General features: G+C 55.6%; 1 protein-coding gene across 9 annotated transcripts in view; it reads right to left on the bottom strand.

Moving 5' to 3' along the window:
• Window positions 1-21,285, bottom strand: part of CACNA1E (calcium voltage-gated channel subunit alpha1 E) — a 118,200-nt gene that overhangs the window by 83,353 nt on the left and 13,562 nt on the right. For 7 of the 9 annotated variants that reach the window (XM_064664214.1, XM_064664218.1, XM_064664213.1 and 4 more), the window contains exons 1-2: window positions 2,209-2,351; window positions 1,638-1,777 (exon numbers count right to left, since the gene is read on the bottom strand). In XM_064664214.1, coding sequence (XP_064520284.1) covers window positions 1,638-1,777; window positions 2,209-2,301 — 233 coding nt within the window. In that variant the 5' untranslated portion in view covers window positions 2,302-2,351. Of the gene's footprint in view, window positions 1-1,637; window positions 1,778-2,208; window positions 2,352-10,976; window positions 11,244-21,285 lie in introns of those variants that run through there. The other 2 variants (XM_064664220.1, XM_064664222.1) reach the window with 2 other exon arrangements.

The following is a 21,285-nucleotide window of genomic DNA, read 5'->3' as shown; positions in this document are numbered from 1 at the left end:
GTCCACAGCAAACTCCCCCCTCCCAGCCCAGTGCTTCCCCTTGGCCCACGCCCCAAAGGATGCCCGGGCCGGGAGACGGCCAAAGGGCATTTCCCATCCACCCGCCCGCTTCCTGCGCGCTCAGCCCTGCACCGCAGCTGCACGGTGAGGCTGAGAGCCCCTCTTATTGCTACCAGGGGCGACACGTGTCCCGTGCTGTCCCCAGAGGCGTGACCAGCGATTTGAGCAACTTTTCCCAGCCCAGGAGCCACAGAGTCCTTCCCAGGAGTCACTCGGCAGGGGCAGGAGAGCAGCAGCTTCCTGTGCGACTGCACCACCCGCAGGTAGCCGGTTTGCTGCCCCCACCAGAGGCATCACCCCACCACCAGCACACCCTGCCTTCTCAGGCAGACATGGTCCCACACCCCAGCGAGGCCATCCAGGTCCCGACTGGACAAAGGGAGTCAAAATGTCCCAGACCACGTTCTCCTCAAGACTCCTCTCAAGCATAGTCTCAACCTGCACCTCTCCACCATGGACAAGCAGCACCCATCACCACACCCCTGGCAGCACCAGGCTCAGCATCCAAATTTCCTCCTCTGAACACCCAAAAGGGAGTCACATCCCATGTGGTGCCACCACCTTGCAAGCCACGAGACAGGACTGTGCAGCAAACAGCTCTGTAGAGACTCCAGGCATCTCACCTGGCTCCTGTGCCTCAGTTTCCCCCACAACCCTGCCACTGGCTCTGCACCCAACAAAGCCCACGAAGTGCTCGGAGACCCACACAAACCATCTGTTCGTACACATCAAACCAGCTCCTCTGAACGTGACGTTTCCATCAGCACGCAAAAAGAAATAGGCACAACCCCAGCACCGCTTCCCTGGAGCCCCTCGGTAGCTGCAGTCACCCACCTGCCCTGCACACAGCGAGGGGAGTCACCTCGGGAGGCTTTTGTTCGAGCCATTGCCACTGTCAGCTAACACAAGCCCAAATGCCCCTGCTCATTCCTGTCACCAGCACAGCCCATCACACTGCAAGCAAGACTCAAATCTGGGCCATGTCCCTGGCAGGTGACACCACCAGTGACACACAAGCAGCACCTGTGAAGCTCTGTGTGCTGCCACCCCCAGCATCACTGCTGCATGCTGGCATGCTGAGCAGGCATCACCTGGGAACGTGACCCCACCCAGACCTCATTCCCAAGCCCCCAGCACCAGGCCAACCCTAGAAAGTGCTTCAAAAGGCAAAAGGACAAGAGATTTTCCTCCTCCCCACGCAGTGTCTGAACAAAACCTCTCCCAGAACACATCCAGTTGCTTATCAGGCCATTCTCCTCATCTTCACCTCACCCTGTGCCCAGATGGGTCACAGATGTAAGGACACCAACTGAGGAAAGCGAGACATGGTGCCCTCAGAGCCAGCCATCCTAGCCTGATGGGGACCCTTGTCCCACTCTTAGCTGCTCACACAGCAAATCCAACACAGGACCCTCCAGCACAAGGAATCATCCTCCCCTTCCTCCAAGCTGGGATGAAGCACCACCACAAACAACAGCAAACCAGGGCCTTGCCCCACATCCTGCAGCTCATGTCCCCACCAGGACGAGCCCCCATGCCCGGCTGCCCAACCAACCCCCCAGCCCCACCCCACTCACCCGCTGAGGACCACGATGAAGTCCATGACGTTCCAGCCGTTGCGCAGGTACGAGCCCTTGTGGAAAACGAACCCCAGAGCCACGATCTTAATCCCAGCCTCAAAGCAGAATATCCCAATGAAGTAAGGCTCCGTCTTCTCCTGCCAGAGGGAAGTCAGTGATGCAGTGAGAGGGGGGAACTGAGCAAACACAGCACCAGGTGTTTCACATTGGCCCAACTCATGCCCCATCCCACTTTCCCCAGCCCCATCCTCTCCTCTGGGAGCTTTTCCAGCCCTTCCTCAGCCACATCAACCTTGGGGAAAAAAAGATGGTGGCTATAAGCCACCCACGGTTGCCCAGTCCTTCCCCACCCCATTTCTGAAGGGCTTATAGCCTTCCTGAACCCTCTCCATAGAGGAGGAATATGTTGCAGCAGCCCCAGAAAGGCCAGAGGATCTGGTCTCAGAGGAAACCTCCTGCCCTACCACCCTGAAACCAAAAGCCTGGCAGGATTGAATATCTCCCCTTAGCTGATGCCTCTGCTCACCTACCAGCCCACCCAATGCAGGGATGGACACAGGGTACTTACTAATCTCCGTGACATGGGTGTCTTGTCATCCTCAGGGAGGTGCTGCTCGAGGGCCAGCACGATGCAGTTGGCAATGATGGTCGCCAGGATCATGTACTCAAAGGGAGTGGAGGGGAGTTAAGGAGCAGAGAAGAGGTGGATGACATTCCCAACCCACCAGCCCTCCCTGCTTTTCACCTGCTCGTTAGACACCACCACCACTCTCCCCAGCGGAACATGCACACACACACAGCCTGGCTTTCACCTCCTGCTGCTCCCAGGCAGGTGGTTGAAGCCCACCTTGGTGTTGTTTGGAAATGGGAGGGGTGACAAGAGAACTGAGAGCCCCCAAGACCTTCCTCGCCTCATCACCTCCCTCCCGAGCTCACGTGTCATTAACCAACAGCTTTTGCTGGGCTGGGAACTCCCCTGGGAGAGAAATGGTGCTTGTGGTGGTAGCCCAGAAGATGGGCACAAGTCTGAAGGGGGACAGCCAGGCTCTGATCAGGTTGAGCTTTGTCTGGAAGAGGGTTTCCATGGTCCCTGGCAGTGTTAGGGAGGCTCTCCCCGGTATGATACATTGCTGGCCAGGGCTGCTTTCCTTCTCTTTTCATCACAAAGCAACAGGAGATGGGGGTCAGGGCTTGGAGAGGAAAGGTGTCACAGGCTATCAGCAGCCCTGGTCCTAAAGCATCCCCATGAGAGGGACCACCTGCACTGCCTGGGTAGGATGAGGCAACCCTTGCAGATCCTGGGAATCTGACCTGGATCCATCCTCCCTGTGCTGGCAAGGTGGACATGCCCTTGCCAAGCACCCTTGGGCAGCAGGATGAGCCCAGGGGGCACTGGGAGCTGCAGAGCATGTGGCTGAGCTTTCACAGCTCAAAGACGCTGATGGCAGCTGAGGCTGAGCTTCAGTTCAGGCAAGGTGGAAACTCCCTGTGGAAACATCCCAGCTCAGCCACAGCTCAGCAAGACTCCAAGGGGTAGCAGTACCTTGTCAACAGGGCCTGGTTGGACACTTAAAAGCTTCCTAAATCCTACAGACATGTCTAGGTCTTACACACCCTTCTCCAGGAGCAACCCTGAGCCTGGACAAGAGGCAGCAGGTACTGGCTTCTGAGGACCTGAATGGGAGGGGAAGGAAAGGGCACGATGACACCCAGGAAAGCACCCCAAACTCAGCTCCCTCCTGCCCTTTGATTCATGGGCTCAAGGCAGGGACAGGGAGCTCCCTCCTCCTGCCTGGCCCAGTGCCGAGCCCTGAAAACAAAGCACTTCCAAGTGACAGGACGGCCATATCTTTCCAACTTCCCATCCATCTTTCCCACATCTTCACAATAAAAGCCCAGTTGTCCTCAATAACAAAACGTGGAGCGATTCATCAGCAGGCAGCACACCCCTGCTCCACTCCCTCCATGCCAAAAACCCACAGCTCAATTACTGTCACCACTGGCATCAGCAGCCACCCCGCGAGGGGACTGCCACCTTCCCAGAGCTCGTCTCTGTGGAAAGAGGATGTGATCCCACCAGGGATGGATTTGCCTGTAAAGAAATCATCCACACTCCCATCATCCCAAGCCAGCACAGAGAACAGCCCCCTGGCTGAGCCTTTCCCCACCACACCAGGCTTCTCCAGACCCAGTACCTTCAGGTTCACAGCTCTCAGACCAGGCGGTGCCCAATGCCCGTGACATCAACCCCGGGAAAAGGGGTGATTTTGTCTTTTGCAACATTGCCTTTTGGCCACTAACTACAGTGTAATGCTTTAAACCGGTGGCCCTGAGCCCATGGACAAGAGAAGATACCCCAGTGCTGGCCACAAGCACGGAAAACAGGGAACCATGAAGTGACCCTGGCAGGAGTGACGCTGCAGCAGCTAGCAGGGTGGGAGCAGGGATGGGCATCAGCAGGTCCCCAGAGAGCTGACCAGGAGGCACAGCCAAGGAGAGCCTGCAGGAGCTGGGAGGTATTTAGCCCAGCAGGAAGAAGAGCCAGGAAAGATTCAGCCAAGGCATTTAAAAGGCCACTCAGTGAAATTAATGGTCGCTAAGTTAGAGGCAAACCCAAAGAGAGACGCTGCAGAGCTCACTGCTGCCGGCTCGCACCACGCTGCCAGCCAGGCACGAAGCATGAGCAGCTCCCTGTGCCTGGGGAGGGGGAGGCCAAACCCCAAAAGTTTTCCTCTGAGGATTAACACAAGTGGGGATTTCACAGCATGGCTCCTGCGAAAGCCACGTCCCCTCCCTGCCTCCCACCCCGGCCACACGCTCCAGCCGACGGGCAGACCGCGGCGCTTGGCCCCGAGCCACCAGCCTGTTTGGGATCTTTTTGTATCATTTTCCTGAAAGTCTGCGAGCAATTAGCACTGGCTTAAAAGGAAAACAGCGCGTTAGTGGGGCGGCACAGCCAGCTCCCCAGGCACCAGGCACATTTGCCTAGATGAGAAGTGTGGGAACTGCTCGGCGAGTCCGTCTGTCCGCCCCGGCACGGCTAAACCCACCAAGCATCCTGCACTCCTCCCCACCACAGCCACTGCTCCCATGGGGGAAACACCCAGGTGGGAAAAACCCAGCTTCTCCAAAAGCAGCAGTGCCTGGGGGGCTCAGGACCACCTCTAGTGGCTCAGCTCGCCCCTATGTTTCCTTGAGGGCCCCAACATCTGGTTCAAGCGCACAGAGACAGTGCACACCTACCCCAGCACAGAATCACATCCCTGCTCCACCCTCCAGCAAGTGCATGGCATGTGGGTGAGGAGATATCACAGAATCAAGGAATGTTTGGGATTGGAAGAATCTTAAAGACCATCTCATTCCAATCCCCCTGCTGTGGGCAGGGACACCTCTCACTAGACCACATTGCTCAGAGCCACATCCAACCTGGCCGGGTCTGAAAGGGCAATTGCTTCCCTAAGCACTGACCTAAGCATGAGGTCACTGCCAAAAGTGACTCTCCAAACCCCCATGGTCCACTTTTCCAAGGAGCTGAGCCTGTGTTATCACATCCAGAGCTGTGTGAGAGCTGCAAGACATCAACCCTGTGGAAATCAGCTCCCATAGCTCCAGCTGTGCCAGGTTTTGAGAGGCCAAGGGTAAGAAAAACCTCCCAAGGGACAGCAGGAACATCTGGCTGAACCAAGGGATATTTTATCCCCACACTTCATGTCTGCCAAACAAGCATCCTCCCAGCTCAGGGCTGGAGCCCACCAGACAATGCTCTGTCACTGCTTTGTTTTCTCTCACATTAGATGTCTAATTACACAACCTTCCAGCCATCCAAAATGCAGAGTAGCCCTAGCCTCCCTCCAAGCCTGGTAACGAAAGCCCATCTCTCTCCAGCCTTCTCCTACTCCTCCTTCGTCTGGTTTCTCCTGGAAGATCATTAGGGAGCCGATAAAAATAGGTTTTCTTATTGATTTATCTCCTTTACCCAATGCTCTCTCCCCTGAACCGTTGACTTGTTTCCTTAGCAACTCGGCCGATCCCTGTGCACGCCACACCTGCAGCTCCATGCTTCCCATCCAGAGCCTTTGAGGTGGGAACAGTGACCCCAGGCCATATAGGCATCTCCCCAAGCCATGACCCAGACTACCTGGAGCAGGCACTAACCCCAAGACTGGAGTTGGAGCACCCTGGTGGGTCTGTCAGGGAGATGTTTGGCCACCAGCAGATCCTTTCTTCCAGCTGCGACCTTCCTCTTCACCTTCCTCCCCAGACAGAAGCCCAAACCGGCCTGCCCAGGACATCTGTATTGCTAAGGCAGGGAGTGTTCCCAGCTCCCATCCCCAAAGATAGATTTATGGAGCTGATGGTACATTGATGCAATCTCCACAAGAGGCTGGGTACAAGACAAATCCCTCCCTGGATGCAGGCAAGGGATGGGAGCTATAGAGAGCTCCACTCCATCCCTCCATTTCTCAGTGCCTTCTCCCACTCTCCCACTCCTGGGCAGGCAAGTGGGGAAGCAGCAGAAGATCCAGAGGAGTGAGGTCACGGGGGCCTTGGGGAATCCTACTTCCAAGTGCCAGCAAGAAGAGCAGGAGCAATTTAACCCCTTAATCTGCATCATCCAGCTCAGTTCCAACACCTCATAGAAACTCATGTCTCCATTTCCCCACCTCTCCCCACGCTTTCCCAAGGACCTGCTGCTCTGAGGGGCTTTCCCTGCTTCCCAGATGTCAGTGAGAATGAGCTTCAGTCTCTACACACGTGAACTTCATCTTCCTGGTCCCAACCCCAGCACTGCTGCCTGTCCCACACAGACATGGCGAGACAGGAAGAAAAACCCATCTCTTCAACACCCCCCTCCCTAGGACCCCAATGCCCCTCCTCTCAGCTCCACACCCCAGCAGGAAAGAGAGCACCTCCTCTCCAAGGCTGTTTTCACAGAATCACAGAACGGTTTGGATTGGAAGGGACATTAAAGATCATCTCATTCAAATCCCCTGTCGTGGGCAGGGTCATCTAGACCAGGTTGCTCAGAGCCCCATCCAACCTGGTCTTGAACACTTCCAGGGATGGGGAGTCCACAACCTCTCTGGGAAAGAGAGGTTTTTTGTTTCCAGGAAAAAACAGAAGTGCCAAGTAGAGCAAAGCCTCTGAGTAGTCCTAATTCAACTCTGGGATTCCCCAGCCCCACAACACTTCCCTGGCTTGTCCCTAAGGACAAAAGGGATCTTCCCCCACCTACAAGACTATCCAGTGCCCTCAAGCAGCTGTAGAGCTGTGACCCCTCATGGCTGTCCCTATCCCTGCATCCCACCACCCATAACTCCCAGCCCATCTGTGCTGTGCTCGGGGTTAACAGAAACCAGACCCCAAATCCTCCCACTACCCTTTAAACACGAGCCAGCTCCTATGTGCCTGTTACACACAGGGTCAGGAGAGCGAGCATAGGCTTGAGGTTGTGCTTGTGTCCCTGCACAGCTGGCAGGGAGCACCCAGCCTGCCTAAATCCCACTGCACAGACATGCTCACTCTCTGCAGTCACAGACATTGCTGCTTATGACTCCAAAATGTGCTGGTTTGGTTTCCATCAGGGGTTAAACAGAAGGCAGTGACAGCCAGGAGTCCAACGGGGCAGAGCTGCCCACACTGCTACTGCTCCTGTAAGGATTCAGGATGTGGGATGCGGGGTCTGCCTGACACGTGCAAACAGCTCCATGGAGAAGCGTCTCCTTCTCCCCCACCTCACCCTGGAAATCAAATCTCTCTCCTCTCCTCCTCCTTTTCTTTTTTTTTTTTTAAACAAAAAAGAACCACATCATGTGATTTTCCTGCCTTAACATCAGTTTTTTAACTTTGGTTGCCACAGCAACAGGATGCAACTTGGCGTCACCATGACAACAGCTGCCTCTGTTTAAATTCACCATCTGACAGGCAGCCTCGCTCTCCCCGGCTGTCAAAAAGATGGACCTGCCATTACACCTACTCGCCCCTCCCAAAAAAAAAAAAAATCTAAAATCTGATGAATGAAGGGCACAGAAAACAGCCTGGGAGGGGAAAAAAAAGAAATAAATAAAAAATACGTTCTTGGGGAGCGCAAGGAGTGGAGCTGCCCAAGGATGGCACGACATGGCGCGGCTCTTCCCCAGGGAAAGCGAGACCTGCCGGAATCTTGGCTGGGGAAAAGCAAAGGTACAGAAGATGCTTGGCCAGGTGACACTGCCAGGGTCCCTGAGGGGCACTGCCCACACAGTGTCAGGTCTAAGCGAGACTCATCACGAGCAAAACAATTCAGGCACACACGGGCGTGCTTCCCACGGAACAAAATCCCCATGACTGTTGGATTGGGAATGCACCTTGGGGCCCTGCAGGCACTCGGGCTGCTCTTGGCCAGCCCAACACCAGATTTGGTCCTCCAAGGGGCCGAGATAGGAGAAACCTCTTGCCACAGGGAACTAGATCCTGATGGACATCCCTCTTCCCTGCCGAACTCAGGGACAGGTGGAGTGGCCAGGGTGCGCCTGCAGAAAGATGCTGTCCTTGGGGACGCAGCCAGAGCCACACAATGTCATCTGGCCTTTCTGAGGCGGGAGAGGGATCTTATCCAGGTCAAATGTGATTAGGTAGATGAGGAACGGAGCAGATATGGATGAGCTGCAGCCCATCTCATGTGCTAACTGAATTGCAGCTTTCCAGGCAGCCAAACAAATGAAATCAGGGCGAAAGGCCTGGCCATCAGCAGGAGGAGAGCAGGCAGGACGAGGCTGTGTTTCTCAAGGAGAAGAGGAGGAGATGTTCCTACAGCCAAAACAGCAGCTGCCTCACATTCTGGGCAGGACGGGCTAAAAGAGCAGCTCCAGTGGAGGTAATGCACTGGGCTTCCAAGCAAGGAAGTCAGCAAAAACCTGCCTCCCCATGGAGCTGCATCCCAATCCCAGTTGCTCCTGTTTCTCCTCCTTCCCCTCCATGCATCATCCCTATTTACACTGGGAAGCCAAACTGCAGAGGCTGCTGGTTATAATTACACAGTTACCAGCAGATATCCAGGCCTGAATCACCAGATATTTTTAGCCCTATTACCTAGTCAACTGGAGCTGGATGAAGAAGAGCCTTCACTCCTCCCTGCGCTCCACTCCAGCCCCCTTGGCTGTCCTCGGTGCTGTGCCCACTCCAACCCACGGCACAGGGACTGGCCCATCACCCTCCCAAAGCCTGCAGCTCTCATTGACCATGGCCAAGATCCAACGCTCACCTCCCCAGACTACCCTCATCCAGGAGCAATGCCATGGGCTGCAGGCCAGGCAGCTGAGGTTTTCCTGGCCCTACCAAAAGGCATCGGCTGCCTGTGCCAGGCTACAGCTACAAAGACAGGAACAACTTGCCAGGCCAAGCTAACCAAAACTCATCACTAAGAGGCCATTCCCATTCCCTCCCCTCAAAACTCCAGTGGTGCAGAGGAACTCCAGGGTGGATGAGTTTCTAGGAAAGAGATGGCAGCCAGGAGGAGGACAGGCAGGAATGCTCAGCTCTCGCACCTGGAGCACGCCCGTTCCCAGCACTCACACAGGAATATGTCACTTACTTCTGGAAAAAAAAATATAAAATGAGCCCATCTCCCTCATGCATTGCAAATTCCAGGAGAGAATAATGCCGGGGAGTTTTTATCGCGTGGTCGTGGAACTCCAGTCTCTAGGAGACAGCGGCTGCCTGGAGATGAGACATCACGCCGGCACGGGACCCCAGCCCACGCCAGGAGTGCCAGGCCAGCAGCAGCACCCCAGCTCCTTCTCGCTTTAAAGGAGAGCCGAAGGGGCGAGGGCCCTCCCACACCCCGCTGAAAAAGCACATGAATAATTTGGCACATTCTGGAAAAGCAGGCAGCCAGCCGGGCCGCTGCCCTGCAGGGCTCCGCGCTGAGCCGCCACATCCCTGTCCTCGCCACCGCACCAACGCTCCTGCAGCCACCCACCTGGTGGGCGCTGCCAGGAGGGGCAGATTTAGGGATGCCACAGGGAATTCAGGGCCCCTCTAAGCTGGCCCTGCACGCCCAGGTCACGCCCTCAAGCCTGGACACATTGCAGTTCCCCAACCAGGACGAGTTCCTGCTTTGCAGAGGTTTGACCTGACATGTCGGAGCTGCAAAGGGACGTTTCCCAAGCGACGCTCAGCAGGGTGGGTGACCTGTCCTGCATCCCTGTGCCTTACCAGAGGCCTTTCCCCGAGGTACCTGTTGCACCAAACCAAAGCACTGCTGCCTGGCACCAGGGAAAGCCCTCCCATGCCCACTGGAGGAACCGGTAACTCAACCAACAAGTTGCGGGGAGAGAAAGCGGGAGAGGCAAGAGCTGCATGGAATGACTGCTGCAGAACATGGCACAGGGAGGGTCCTACAGCCAAAGCTTGGCCACACTGAAGTTTTCAGGCTCAGATCCTCCATGGGGACAAAGCCCAGTAGGGGTCTCAGGGGGCAGCAGGGCACTGAGCCCAGGTTGATGAGGGGATGAGTGCTGCGGTGCTGGGCACCGGCCAAGGCGCCCGGGGGCACCCACAGGGAGGGTGGGAGGAGAGAGAAGTGCGTGGGGATGTATGAAAGGATGGAGGAGCCGAGGAAGCAGGGGGGATATCTGCACCCACCACCCAGCCCTACGAGGGGGGGGGATCCCTGGGATAAAATCACAGATCCCTGTGCCAGCTTCTCCAAAAGGGCCACGGGGCACAGACAGAGGTTTTCAGCATCCTTCCCTCTGCCGCAGGGAGGGGGCAGCCAGTTCCCAGAGCTGCTGTGGGGGGCCGGGGGCTGCAGGGCGAGGATGGCTGTGCCCCTGCCAGGAGTGATCTGCAGCAAAGAGAGCACACACAGGAGCGACAGGGCCGCCACCCAGCAGCAAGTGGAGATTCATGGGCTCCCAGGGAGCTGTCCCCAGCGGGATGGGTGGCTCCACGTGGGGTGGGGTGACAAAACTCCAGCAAGGCATCAAGGCACACAGGAAAGGCCACGACACCACCACCACCCCCTCCCCAGGCACACGCACAGAGCATCCCAAAGCACGCAGGGTTAAACTGGGATCAGAGCACCCCTGCTCACCAGCATGGGGGGCTAACAAATCCAAGCCTGAGGAGGGGCTGGGGGGCTCCCTGCAGGGAGAAAGAGCTCAGCTCCCGTCAGGCACAGAGCAGAGGACAGGAGGGGAAGCAGCAACAGGGCGAGGAGAGCATCCCCGGGGGACGGGGCACCCCTCTCCGCACGCCTTACCTGCTGTTAGTACCACACGCACGTGTCCTGGGCGGCCACCGAGGCAAATCCAGGGAGCAAGGGGGGGCTCGCAGGGGGAGCAGAAAGGATATGGCCAGTCAATGAGCTTCTTGGCATATTTCCTGACTATGTTCTCTTCCCCAAAGAGGAAGAGCGATCTGTTGACGGTGAAGCAGTTCTGCCGGACGGGGATGGGGTTGTACAGAGCCATAGTCCGGGCTCTCTGCGCTTTGGTTTGCTTGAAGGCTCCCGGGCTCCCTCCTGCAGGGGCAGGAGCTCCTTGCCGGCTCCGGTTCTGGTCGGAGCCCCCATCTCCAGAGCCCAGCCTGCCAGCCACTGCCTCCCCAAAGCGAGCCATCCTGGAAGAAAACACACAGGTGAGCCAAAGCAGCAGCACCGAGGCGGCGGGGGGGTGGGAGAGAAGAGGGAGGGGGTTGCGGGGCGCAGTCCCAACCACAGCCCCCTCCTCCTCTCCGGGTGATGCTCAGCTCCGTCTCTCCTCCATCCCTCCAGGAGAGCAGGGACTCGCGTGGAGGAGAAGCGGCAAGACACGGCACCGGCTCAGTGCCTCCGGCACGGCATGAGGGGCACCCCGCTGCTTCCAGCCCCCCCCAGAACGGCCACTCGGGCAGCAGGGAGGGCAGCGAGCCCTCCTTCCTGCTCGCCAGAGGCCACAGCGGCTCAGTCCCTAAGCACCTTTCACCACGAAGCAAGGGGTTAAACCCAGCCACATCCTTCCCACCGCTCTGCCTGCAAGCCCAAACCAGCCCCTTTTAACCCCCCCACCCCCCGCTTCAAGGCAAGCAGAGATCAGGCAGGGAAAGGGCTGGGATCCAAGTCCTTCCATCCACCCGATCGCAAAGGAAGACAATTCGGTACAGCACCCAGCGCAGCAGCCGAGGCCGGGGGAACAGGTTGCAGCGTGGTCCGGCTCAGTTGGAGCCAAGTGTCCAACTCCTTCCTCCCGACTCCATCTTCAGCATCCTGTGGGAGCCCGACCACCCATCTGCTGGCTCCCCGGGGCAGCGGGCAGGGATGGAGGGCAGAGCCCCCAGGCAGGCACCAGGGATGCTCAGCCCTTCGCTGCCAGGGCAGGAGCGCGTAAGGCGGCGTCGGCTTCCCGCAGGAGCCGGGCTACGAAATTAAAGGCTGCCGCGCCTCTGCAGCTCGGGGACAGCTCGCTTTAATGAAGTCAGTGGCAACACAGGCGCACACAAGCGCACACACACGCACAACACGCCCGGCTCGCTCCCTCGCTCCATCCAGTGCGTTCTTTTGGCAAGCACGGGAGCTGCCGCAAAGGAAAATCAGAGTCGAGGGGTGGGTCTGAAGGGAACAAAGGCAATGGGGGAGCCCTCACCCTGCCAGAAGCACCCCTCCCGCCCTGGCTGCAGTGGGCTTTCCAGCACACGAGTGCTCCTAGGTGAGTGGCTAAACTGGGGGGCAAGGGAGGCTCCCCTGCCTGCAGCCTCCCCACCGCATCTCAGCCCGCACCGAGAATCTCTCCGGCCACATGCACTGTCGTCCCCCCCTCCCCCGATCCCTGGGACACTTCGAGGCTCCCGGCTCCCCGCCGGAGCCGCCCCGTCGCCAGCGGGTGCCCGGGGAGAGCCCTCCTGCTCACTCGCATACAGATCAGCCTCCTTTACATCCCTCCCCCCCACCTCGGTATTTTCTGTTTGACACATGATGTTGGCCAGAAGCAGCAGCAGCTCATCGGAGAGGTGTAAACAGCCCGGGCTGGATCTGTCCCTGCAGCAGCTGCCACGGGGAGGGGGGGGGGCTCTGACCCTGCTCCTCACCCAGCCAACCCATTATGGGCAGAGGACTGGGGACGCTGCTGGTGCTGCACCTCTGCAGGTGCAGGGACTACCCAGGGGTGCCCAGGGTCCCCTGGGCTGGGCTGTGCCCTGGTGCAGGGACTACCTTGCCCACTCACCTTTGGGGACCACCCCCCTGCCCTCCTGGCACCCACGGGGTACACCCACAGATCCACAGGGACATCCCCAAGTCCTCTGTACCCACCAGGGAGGGCACAATCTCGCTGCTCAGCACACCCTGGGAGCTGTTCACACCACCCCTCCCACCCCTCCCAGCTGATCCCCCACCCCTCCCACTGAACCCCAAGGTCAAAGAGCTCCCCAGGGCCTTCAACACTTGCTGCCTGCCTTTGCCTCAAGCAGAGCACCCAGAGCTCCAGCTGGTGTCACAAGACACCCTGTGTCCCCACAACGCTCTTCCCCTATCCACAACACCACCACCAAAGTGCTCTGCAAACACAGTGGCTGCTGCCCTATCCCTCACACCTGCTGTGGGGCAGCCAGGAACACCTGAGGCATTTAAATTTTAAAAAAAAAAAAAAAATCAAGCCCTTAATAACATAAATTGTTAACTCATTTGGGCAAGGGCTTCTCCCTTGGTGCAGCCTGGCAGCACTTCACCAGGCACTTCTCCACCCTGCAGGCACTACTGTGACCAAAGGGCCACAGGGTGTGCTTTTTGTCCCAGGCTCTCATGGGTGCATTGCCAGGAGGCCTTGGGCTGACTGGGTGAGGAAGAGGAAGGATCAGGTCCTCCTCAGCAAGATAACAGAGGAATGTTTGCAAAACAGACTGTGGGATCATTGCCCCAGACAGGCACCAAGACCCCACCAGCTCACCACAATGCCTATCTGCTGCATCCCTATTGACCCTGTGCCTCCAATTAGCCTTATAACCAAAATGGGTGTCATTTTGGGGGGTTTCAGCAAGTCTCCAGCTACATCACCACTATGCTGCAGCACAGAGTAGAGCAGGGGTGGGCAGATTCCTCCCAAAACACTTCCCAGGCCACCAGCCAGCCAGAGTGACCCTGGGCTTCCCTTCCACTAACAGCAGGCAGTGAGGTGGCCACACCAGTTACCAGCTAATTACAGTCCCTTCGATTCAGTCAAGATACTGCCCTAAACAAATCAATTATAATTTGTGGCTCATCCCCTTTTCCTCCTCCTCCCCACCACCAACGCGGCATCAGAAGCGATGCCACTCTTCCCACCTTTCAACCCTGTAAGTCACTGTTAATTAAACCTGAGCCTGGGCCGATAGCCAGGAGCAGATCCTCAGCCTTGCAGAGCTCCTGCTTTGGCTCCTCCCGGCCCCCCAAGGTTTCTCCAGCCCTCTAAACCTGCACTGCAAGACCCCACCCAGCCTAAATGCTCAGGCTGTGTGTGGTACCCAGAGGCTGAGGAGAATGGACCCAGCACTGCCTCTGCATCCCGTGCCTGGCTCAGAGCAAGGGGCTGAGGGGGAGGAAGGCAGTCTTCCTCCTCCTGGCCCCTCAAAGCAGGAATACACACCTTACCTGGACACTTCTGCTGGGGCAGTGGGCTATTCCCTCAACCTGGGGTTCACCCTTACCTCTGCATTTGCTGCTGCAGAGCAGAGCACAGGATGGCCCTGATGGGAGCCTCTCTCCTGCTCAGACAGTGCTAAAGGATGGGATATTTATGAGAAAGCAGCTCCTTAAGAGAAGATTGAAAGCCAAAAGGAAAAAAAAAAAGTCTCCAGCTATGCCAAGAGATGCAAGCTCGGTTTCCCAGGATGTTTATTGCTGTTCTCATCTTGACCCTCACCCAGCACACTGGGATCCGATCCGTGAGTCAGGAAGAAGGGTGGCTGATGCCCGCATGATTCAACACGGCACAGGGATCCAGAGCCAGATATAGGGGGCTGTTTGGGTTTTTGTGAATGAAGGAAATCCAAGAAGAGAGGGGAACAGGCGGTGCCAGGACAGGAAGGCGCTTGAGATGCGCTTGGTTTTGCGGAGACAGGCTAACACTCCTCCGGTCTGGAGCACAAGGCTGATGAGGGGGCTGGGGGTGTTCAGGCTGGAGAAAAGGAGGCTCAGGAGGGACCTTCCCACTCTCTACAGCTACCTGAAAGGAGGCTGTAGCCATGTGGGGGTTGGTCTCTCAGGCAACAAGCGGGTAGGACAAGAAGAAACGGCTTCAAGTTGCACCAAGGCAGGTTCAGATGGGATATTGGAGAAAAAATATCTTCACCAAAAGGGTTGTCAAGCCCTGGAACAAGCTGCCAGGGAAGTGGTGGAGTCACCATCCATGGAGGGATTTGTAAGACATATAGATATGGCACCTGGGGACACGGCTGAGTGGTGGGCTTGTCAGTGCTGGGTTAACAGTTGGACTTAATGAGCTTAGAGGTTTTTTCCAACCTAAATGATTCCATGGTTCTATGATTCTCACGTTGATATCGCCATCCAAGCCTTCTCCTTGCTTTTCCCCCACCACTCCCAGCCATGCCACCACCCCTGCAGGGCAGGGCATCACCAGAGACACGGGGCTGCCCCTTCCCGGGTGAGCCCGAGACCCCCCATCAGCCCCCCCACCCGTGGCGGGGCCGCTGCCGCCGCTCCGGCATTGCCATCTAGTGGCAGCTGTCCCCTCCCTGCATCCCCCAGCCTCAGACAGCAGGAGGGCTTCGTCTGGGCTCCCCCCGCATGACCCCCTTCCCTAAGGATGCTCAGAAGCAGAAGCAAACCCCACACGCAGTTACCGCACAGCCCCCTGGAGCAGCCTCTGGCTCAGCCCAGGCACCCCGAAGTCTCCCACTTGTGCATTCCTGGGTACAGGCACCCAAAAAACTGGGAAAAAAACATTATCCTCTGCCAAGCCCCGGGTTGCTCAGAAAGCCAAAAGCTACTCCTCTGCTCGGGGAAAGCATCAGGCAAGTCCCTGAAGATATTCGGAGTTGGGGGTGTTCAGCCTGGGGAAGAGAAGGCTCCAGTGAGACCTTAGAGCCCCTTCCAGTGCCTAAAGGGGCTCCAAGACAGCTGGAGGGGGACTATGGACAAGGGCCTGGAGTGACAGGAAAAGGGGAAATGGCTTCAAAATGACAGAGGGCAAAGTTAGATTAGATATTAGGAAGAAATTCTTCCCTATGAGGGTGGTGAGGCCCTGGCACAGGTTGCCCAGAGAAGCTGTGGCTGCCCCATCCCTGGAAGTATCCAAGGCCAGGTTGGATGGAGCTTGGAGCAGCCTGGTCTAGTGGAAGGTGTCCCTGCCCGTGGCAAGGGTTTGGAGCTAAATCATCTTTAAGGTACCTTCAACACCAAACCATTCTGTGATTCTAATGCAGCCCAGGCAGGGTCTAGAAAGGGGGGAGAAGCTCCTCTTCCATGACTGATATTCTCAGGAGCTGTGATGGACTGCACTCATCTTAGAAAGTGGCTTTTGGCAACCTTATTTGAATTTATTTTTGAAATATGGCTATGCTGGGGAAAAAAAAAAAAGGATCAAATGAGAATCATCTACAGTGGTGCTCTGGCCAAATTTCAAATTGGGACTGAGTAGCTGTGACTCAGAAGCACGTTTATAACCATGCAGGAATGCAAGGATTTTTTCCAGGAACAGATTAATTACCTGCTGGATTAGGGAGACGATGTTCTCCCCATTTGCAAAGGGTAAATTCTGCTGAGCTAAGCACAAAATTCCCAGGCTGGTGCAGCTCACCCAGGGATGTGGGGGGAGAAGGTCCAAGCAGCTCCAGGATGGCATCTCCAGAGGAGGGCACCACACCAGCATCTGCCTGATGTTCATTTGTGCAGATGTTGGCAGCTGTGGCACAGGCCAGGACAGCCCTGTTGACGCCTCTCCTGCCAACAAAGCCCCAGGCTGAGCACAGCAGAGGCTCTGGGCCACCCCAGAGCAAGGCAACCCTCACCCAAACCGGGGGGTTCCCTCTCTGCCATCTGCTCACTCTTTTCCCCAACAGCCTCACCCGCCTCACAGCACTGCCCATCCCACCAGGACATGCCTTCCTCAGCACTCAGAGAGATGAGCAACATCACCTTCACAACCCCCAGGACACGTTCCCAACACCAACCCACAGGGCTGACTTTGCAGGGTCAGCAGTTTATTCACAGAGGAATCAGACAGCTGGAAGAACTAGTGAAAGCCAGCAAATCTCACACCAAGCTAGAGACTCTGCCTCCAGATTTAAGTGACTGCCACTACTCCACCAACCCCTCCCGGTCACTGGGCTGCAGCAGCCACACCAGGTGTCACACAGCAGCAGCAGCAGGAGGAAAACTTCAATCTGCTTGAAGCTGAAAGTGTAATTGGCTGCCATAAAACACCCCCCTGTTCACAAGACACTGCTGGTTTTAATTACCAAGGCCCATGAGTCCAACATCCAGCTTTGGCATCTTTAAAATCAATAGGAAAACAATCTTGTAAAAGCTCTCTTTGCTGGGATGGGGCAATAACCTTCTGGAAACTAAGATTTTGGTCATCATACAGCCCCAGCAACCAGCTCTTGCAAGTGGTGGTGGTGCAGAAGGAGCAGCTCTCACCCAGCCCTCCTCCTGCAGACCCTTCCCAAGACCCCAGCGCAGCACACCTTGCATTCCCACCCCAGGGATCCCTTTTCCTAACCCCTCTGCAAGTGACTGCTTAAGAGAACCCAGGCTGTGGTTCCCATTTTTGGCCCCATTTTTTAAAATGCCTGCAAGTTCTCAGCTGCCAAGCAGAACACAACACAAACCTAAAGCAAAATGCCACAAACACGAATGTAGCTCCCACTAGGTCCCACTCAAGGTTCCCAAACCCACAATGTCCCACCACACCCCAGCAGGGCCCACCAGCCTCCAGCTTCTCTAGGGGTAAGATGTCAGGACTGATGGCATGCATCAGCCATGGCATTTTAGGGAGCTCCAGGCAGAGCCTGGAGGAAACTCTGAGAGCCTCCACCCTTTTTCCTCCTCCCCTACATGCAGATGCTTCCCAGTGGCTGATCTGTTGTGACATTCTTTTGTGCAAGCAAAGGGGAGACACGTTAAAGTTGTCTCTGCAAGTCAGGTGGGATGTCAGAACAGGGATCAGGAGCTGTGTATAATCTGCTTTTTATCCTTCCCCAAGTGTTCTTCAGCACGAGGCAGGCATGGCAAGATGCCAGCACCACAGCCTAGCACCAGGTCCAGATCAGATGGCTCAAGACCCACAGTGCCCTGGGATCACATACATTCCAAGCTAAACTCCTCACATACCTCCTGAAGCCAGAAGAGTGCCCAAACATACCACAGAGCCTTCAAGTTGGCTGTGCCCCCACACTGCATTGCTGTGGGACTGGAATTGCTCATATATCAGCACTACTGATAAAGCAGAAGGATATTGCACCTTGGATCAAAGGGGGATTCAGCAACCAAATCATGGAATCATAGAACAGTTTGGGTGGGAAGGGACCCTTAATGTCATCTAGTCCAAAACCCTGCCAAGTACAGGGACATCTTCAACCTGATCAGGTTGCTCAGAGCCTTGTTCAACCTGGTCTTGAAATGATGTCAGTCTGGAAGAGCTGAGAGAGGCTTAAAGGACAGCCAAGAAACCTGGGCATTTATGGGGACACTCCAGGGATGTGCATCCAGCACCACAAAACTGGTTTTGGTGCTTGGTCTCACTCTGCCACTGTGAAGCTCAGTGCCTGCACTCGTCCACCTCCCACAGGCTGCTCAGGGCTTTGTACTCCCCCAAAACACCAAACCCCACACCAACAGCCCCATTTGTGGGTGCACATGCCACCTGAATAAGCACAAGGGTGTCTGCTGACACCTCAAGCAGAAGCAGGTGAGACCCCATAACCCCTAAACCACCACAGATGAGGGACAGCATTACTTGGCCCCAGTGCTGGCTGCAGTGATGCCACACAGCAGGGAAGGATCTTGTCACTGCCTGCTCTCCCATTTCTTACCTACACACCCCATTCAAGTGTTCCTGGTGACACAGCTCTCCTTGGTCTAACTCTCTGCCTTAGGCCAGGAGGTTTTATGGCTCAACTGAAGAGCCCTGAAATAATCACCCATTAGTAAATTGCCTGGAGTGCCCTGCTGCTTTATTTAGCCTTGAGAGTTGGGCTTTAATTAGCACTTCCAGTTGCATCCTGTCTGCTCTGGGCAGGCATGCAGCAATCCCACCTCTCAGAACAGTTATCCGCCTTCTCCTGCTCTTCCATCAGTTTAAAGTAAATTTCCTTCCCTGCTTCCAATTCCCAAATCCCTCTACACAACCTCTCCCCTCAGCCAAAAGCTGTGGAGCATCCCAGCCTCATACTAACCAAGCTGGCAGGAGGTGAGATCACACTTCTCCATCCTCCTCCATCTCAGATGGGTCCAGTTTTGGGCAATGCATTTCCAGAGGGGCCCCCGTGAGAGGATCCAATGGGGGAAATAATATGAATATTTGAAATTTACCCTGCCCAAAAGACCAAGACTGGGCAGAATGGATAAAGGGAGACCACAGAAAGGAGGAAGGGAAAGAGCCCAGTCCCAGAAGGATATTCCCCTTCTTGCCACCCAAGACCTGCAAGAGCCAAACACCAAGCTGCCAAACTTGGTGTGTGGGAACAAGATCAGAAAAAACATCCCCAGGGCCATCCATAAACAGCCAGCAAAAGAAAACTTATTTCTAGCCTGTCAAAAGGTTGGAGAGGGATTCCACACTACCCAAAGCAGAATAAATCCCTCTTTTTCCTTCAGCATCCTCATGACCCCTCTGGCACAGCAGCGTTAGCTCCTGTCAAAGCCAGAAGATTTTCTTCTCCCTTAGATCTCCTCTTCGCCCCCACAAGAGGCAGGTCCATGCCTGAGGACCATCCCATGCTTTCTCTGATCCTCTGCCTGCCCTGCAAGGCTCAAGTCAGATAAACACAGCAAAACACACGGTACTAGTGAGTGGGATGACAGAGGAGCCTCCTTTCTGCCTTTGGGCTGTAAATACCCCTGGAAACAAAAAGAAAGCCAGAGCAGAAACCCATCAACTCCATCCCCAACCTAATGAAGCCAAACTCACAGTCTCAGCTTTCTTCAAAGCAACCTGCTGGCAATCAGGGTGGCTTTGACAAAATTACATTGTCAGGACAAGCGCCAGGAGAAGATGGAGCTGTTGAAAAATTTTTTCCACTAAGTCTGAACTGGCAGTGAGCAGCTGATGCTCAAGACAGCCAGAGAAGTCCCATCCCTGGAGCGCAGCCAGGAAGGAGATGCTGCTCCCATCTTCCAAACCTGTGAAAGAGAAAAGGCCAAAGAGCAAAACCTCTCTCCGAAAGCTACTCAGTGCTGGGAGGTGCGAAGAAACCATCCCCCTTGCTGCGTCGGCAGGGACTCATCAGCTCAGCAGCCTCTGCGAAGGCAAACACCCTCACCCAGCCCCAGCAGAACACGGCTTCCGTGGTTCCTCAATGGGAAAAAGTCCATTGAAGAATTTTTAGGCCTATTTCCACTCGAGCGAATGCACGGACAAGAGTTACAGCACATCAGATACCGGTTTACTTTTCGGGAGCTGCAGCGGGAGAAAAGTGACCCCTGTCAAGTTTTTCTGACGACAAATAAAGGACTTGTGGTTTGTATCAGAGCCCGTGGAGACATCATGTGTTATGTTACAGCATCATCCACCACGGTGCCATGCTGCAAGCTTGCAGAAAAGCTACGTCCCACCAAACAACCCTCAGGCAGCTGGTTAGAATCAGCCATGAAAGATGAGACAACACCAGCTCTTTCAGGTGCGTTTTGGGAAGGACAGTACCACGCTGACCTCCTTCCCCACAGCTGGGGATAAGCACCAGTCCATTTTCCCCAGTTAAAAAGCAAGATCCTTGCCGAGGTGCGTAGCACCAGCCCAAAAGCAGCCAAACAACAGAAACATGACATGTTTTTGATGACCCACACACACATAATCCTGCGCTGAAGGATCAGAGCGCCCTTTCCCATGGAGCATGAAAAAGGTAAGTGGAGACAAGAAGAGCATCTCTCCTCTGTTTTTCTAAGAAAGGTCTCAATGTTTCACAAGCCACTTTGGGAAATCAAGAGTCACCTTTTGAAAACTGCGTTAGTACAATTTCATGGACCTTCCCAGCCTTTTACAGAATCCTAGAATGGTTTGTGTTGGAAGGATCCTTAAAGATCATCTCATCCCAACCCCCTGCCACAGGCAGGGCCACCTGTCACTATCCCAGGTTGCTCCCAGCCCGGCCTTGAATGCTTCCAGGGATGGGACATCCACAGCTTCTCTGGGCAACCTGTGCCAGGGCCTCACCACCCTCTCAGTCAAGAAAATGCCATTTGGGGCACGTGTAATTAGACATGCACTGTGTTTTAAAATGCAAAATGTTGAGTTACCTTAAAAATAAACAATTGTCTGATTGGACTAGATATCTCCTGAGGTCCCTGAATTCCCCCCTGAATTAACTTATTACCTCACCATCTCTGAAATACAAATAGTATGGGGGGGCAGGGTGTACTACACCTTAGAAACAGAGTAATAAATAACATCAGCTGTACACAGTGGAGAGGCTGGAAAACACCTCTCCCACAAACATCTCCCAGCCAGCAGACAGCCCCCCTCATCAGGATCAC

The sequence above is a fragment of the Pseudopipra pipra genome, chromosome 9 (assembly GCF_036250125.1).
Source record: "Pseudopipra pipra isolate bDixPip1 chromosome 9, bDixPip1.hap1, whole genome shotgun sequence".
Classification (NCBI taxonomy): Eukaryota; Metazoa; Chordata; class Aves; order Passeriformes; family Pipridae; genus Pseudopipra; species Pseudopipra pipra.
The sequence above is the reverse complement of the archived record's forward strand: the minus strand, read 5'-3'. Positions and strand labels throughout refer to the sequence as shown.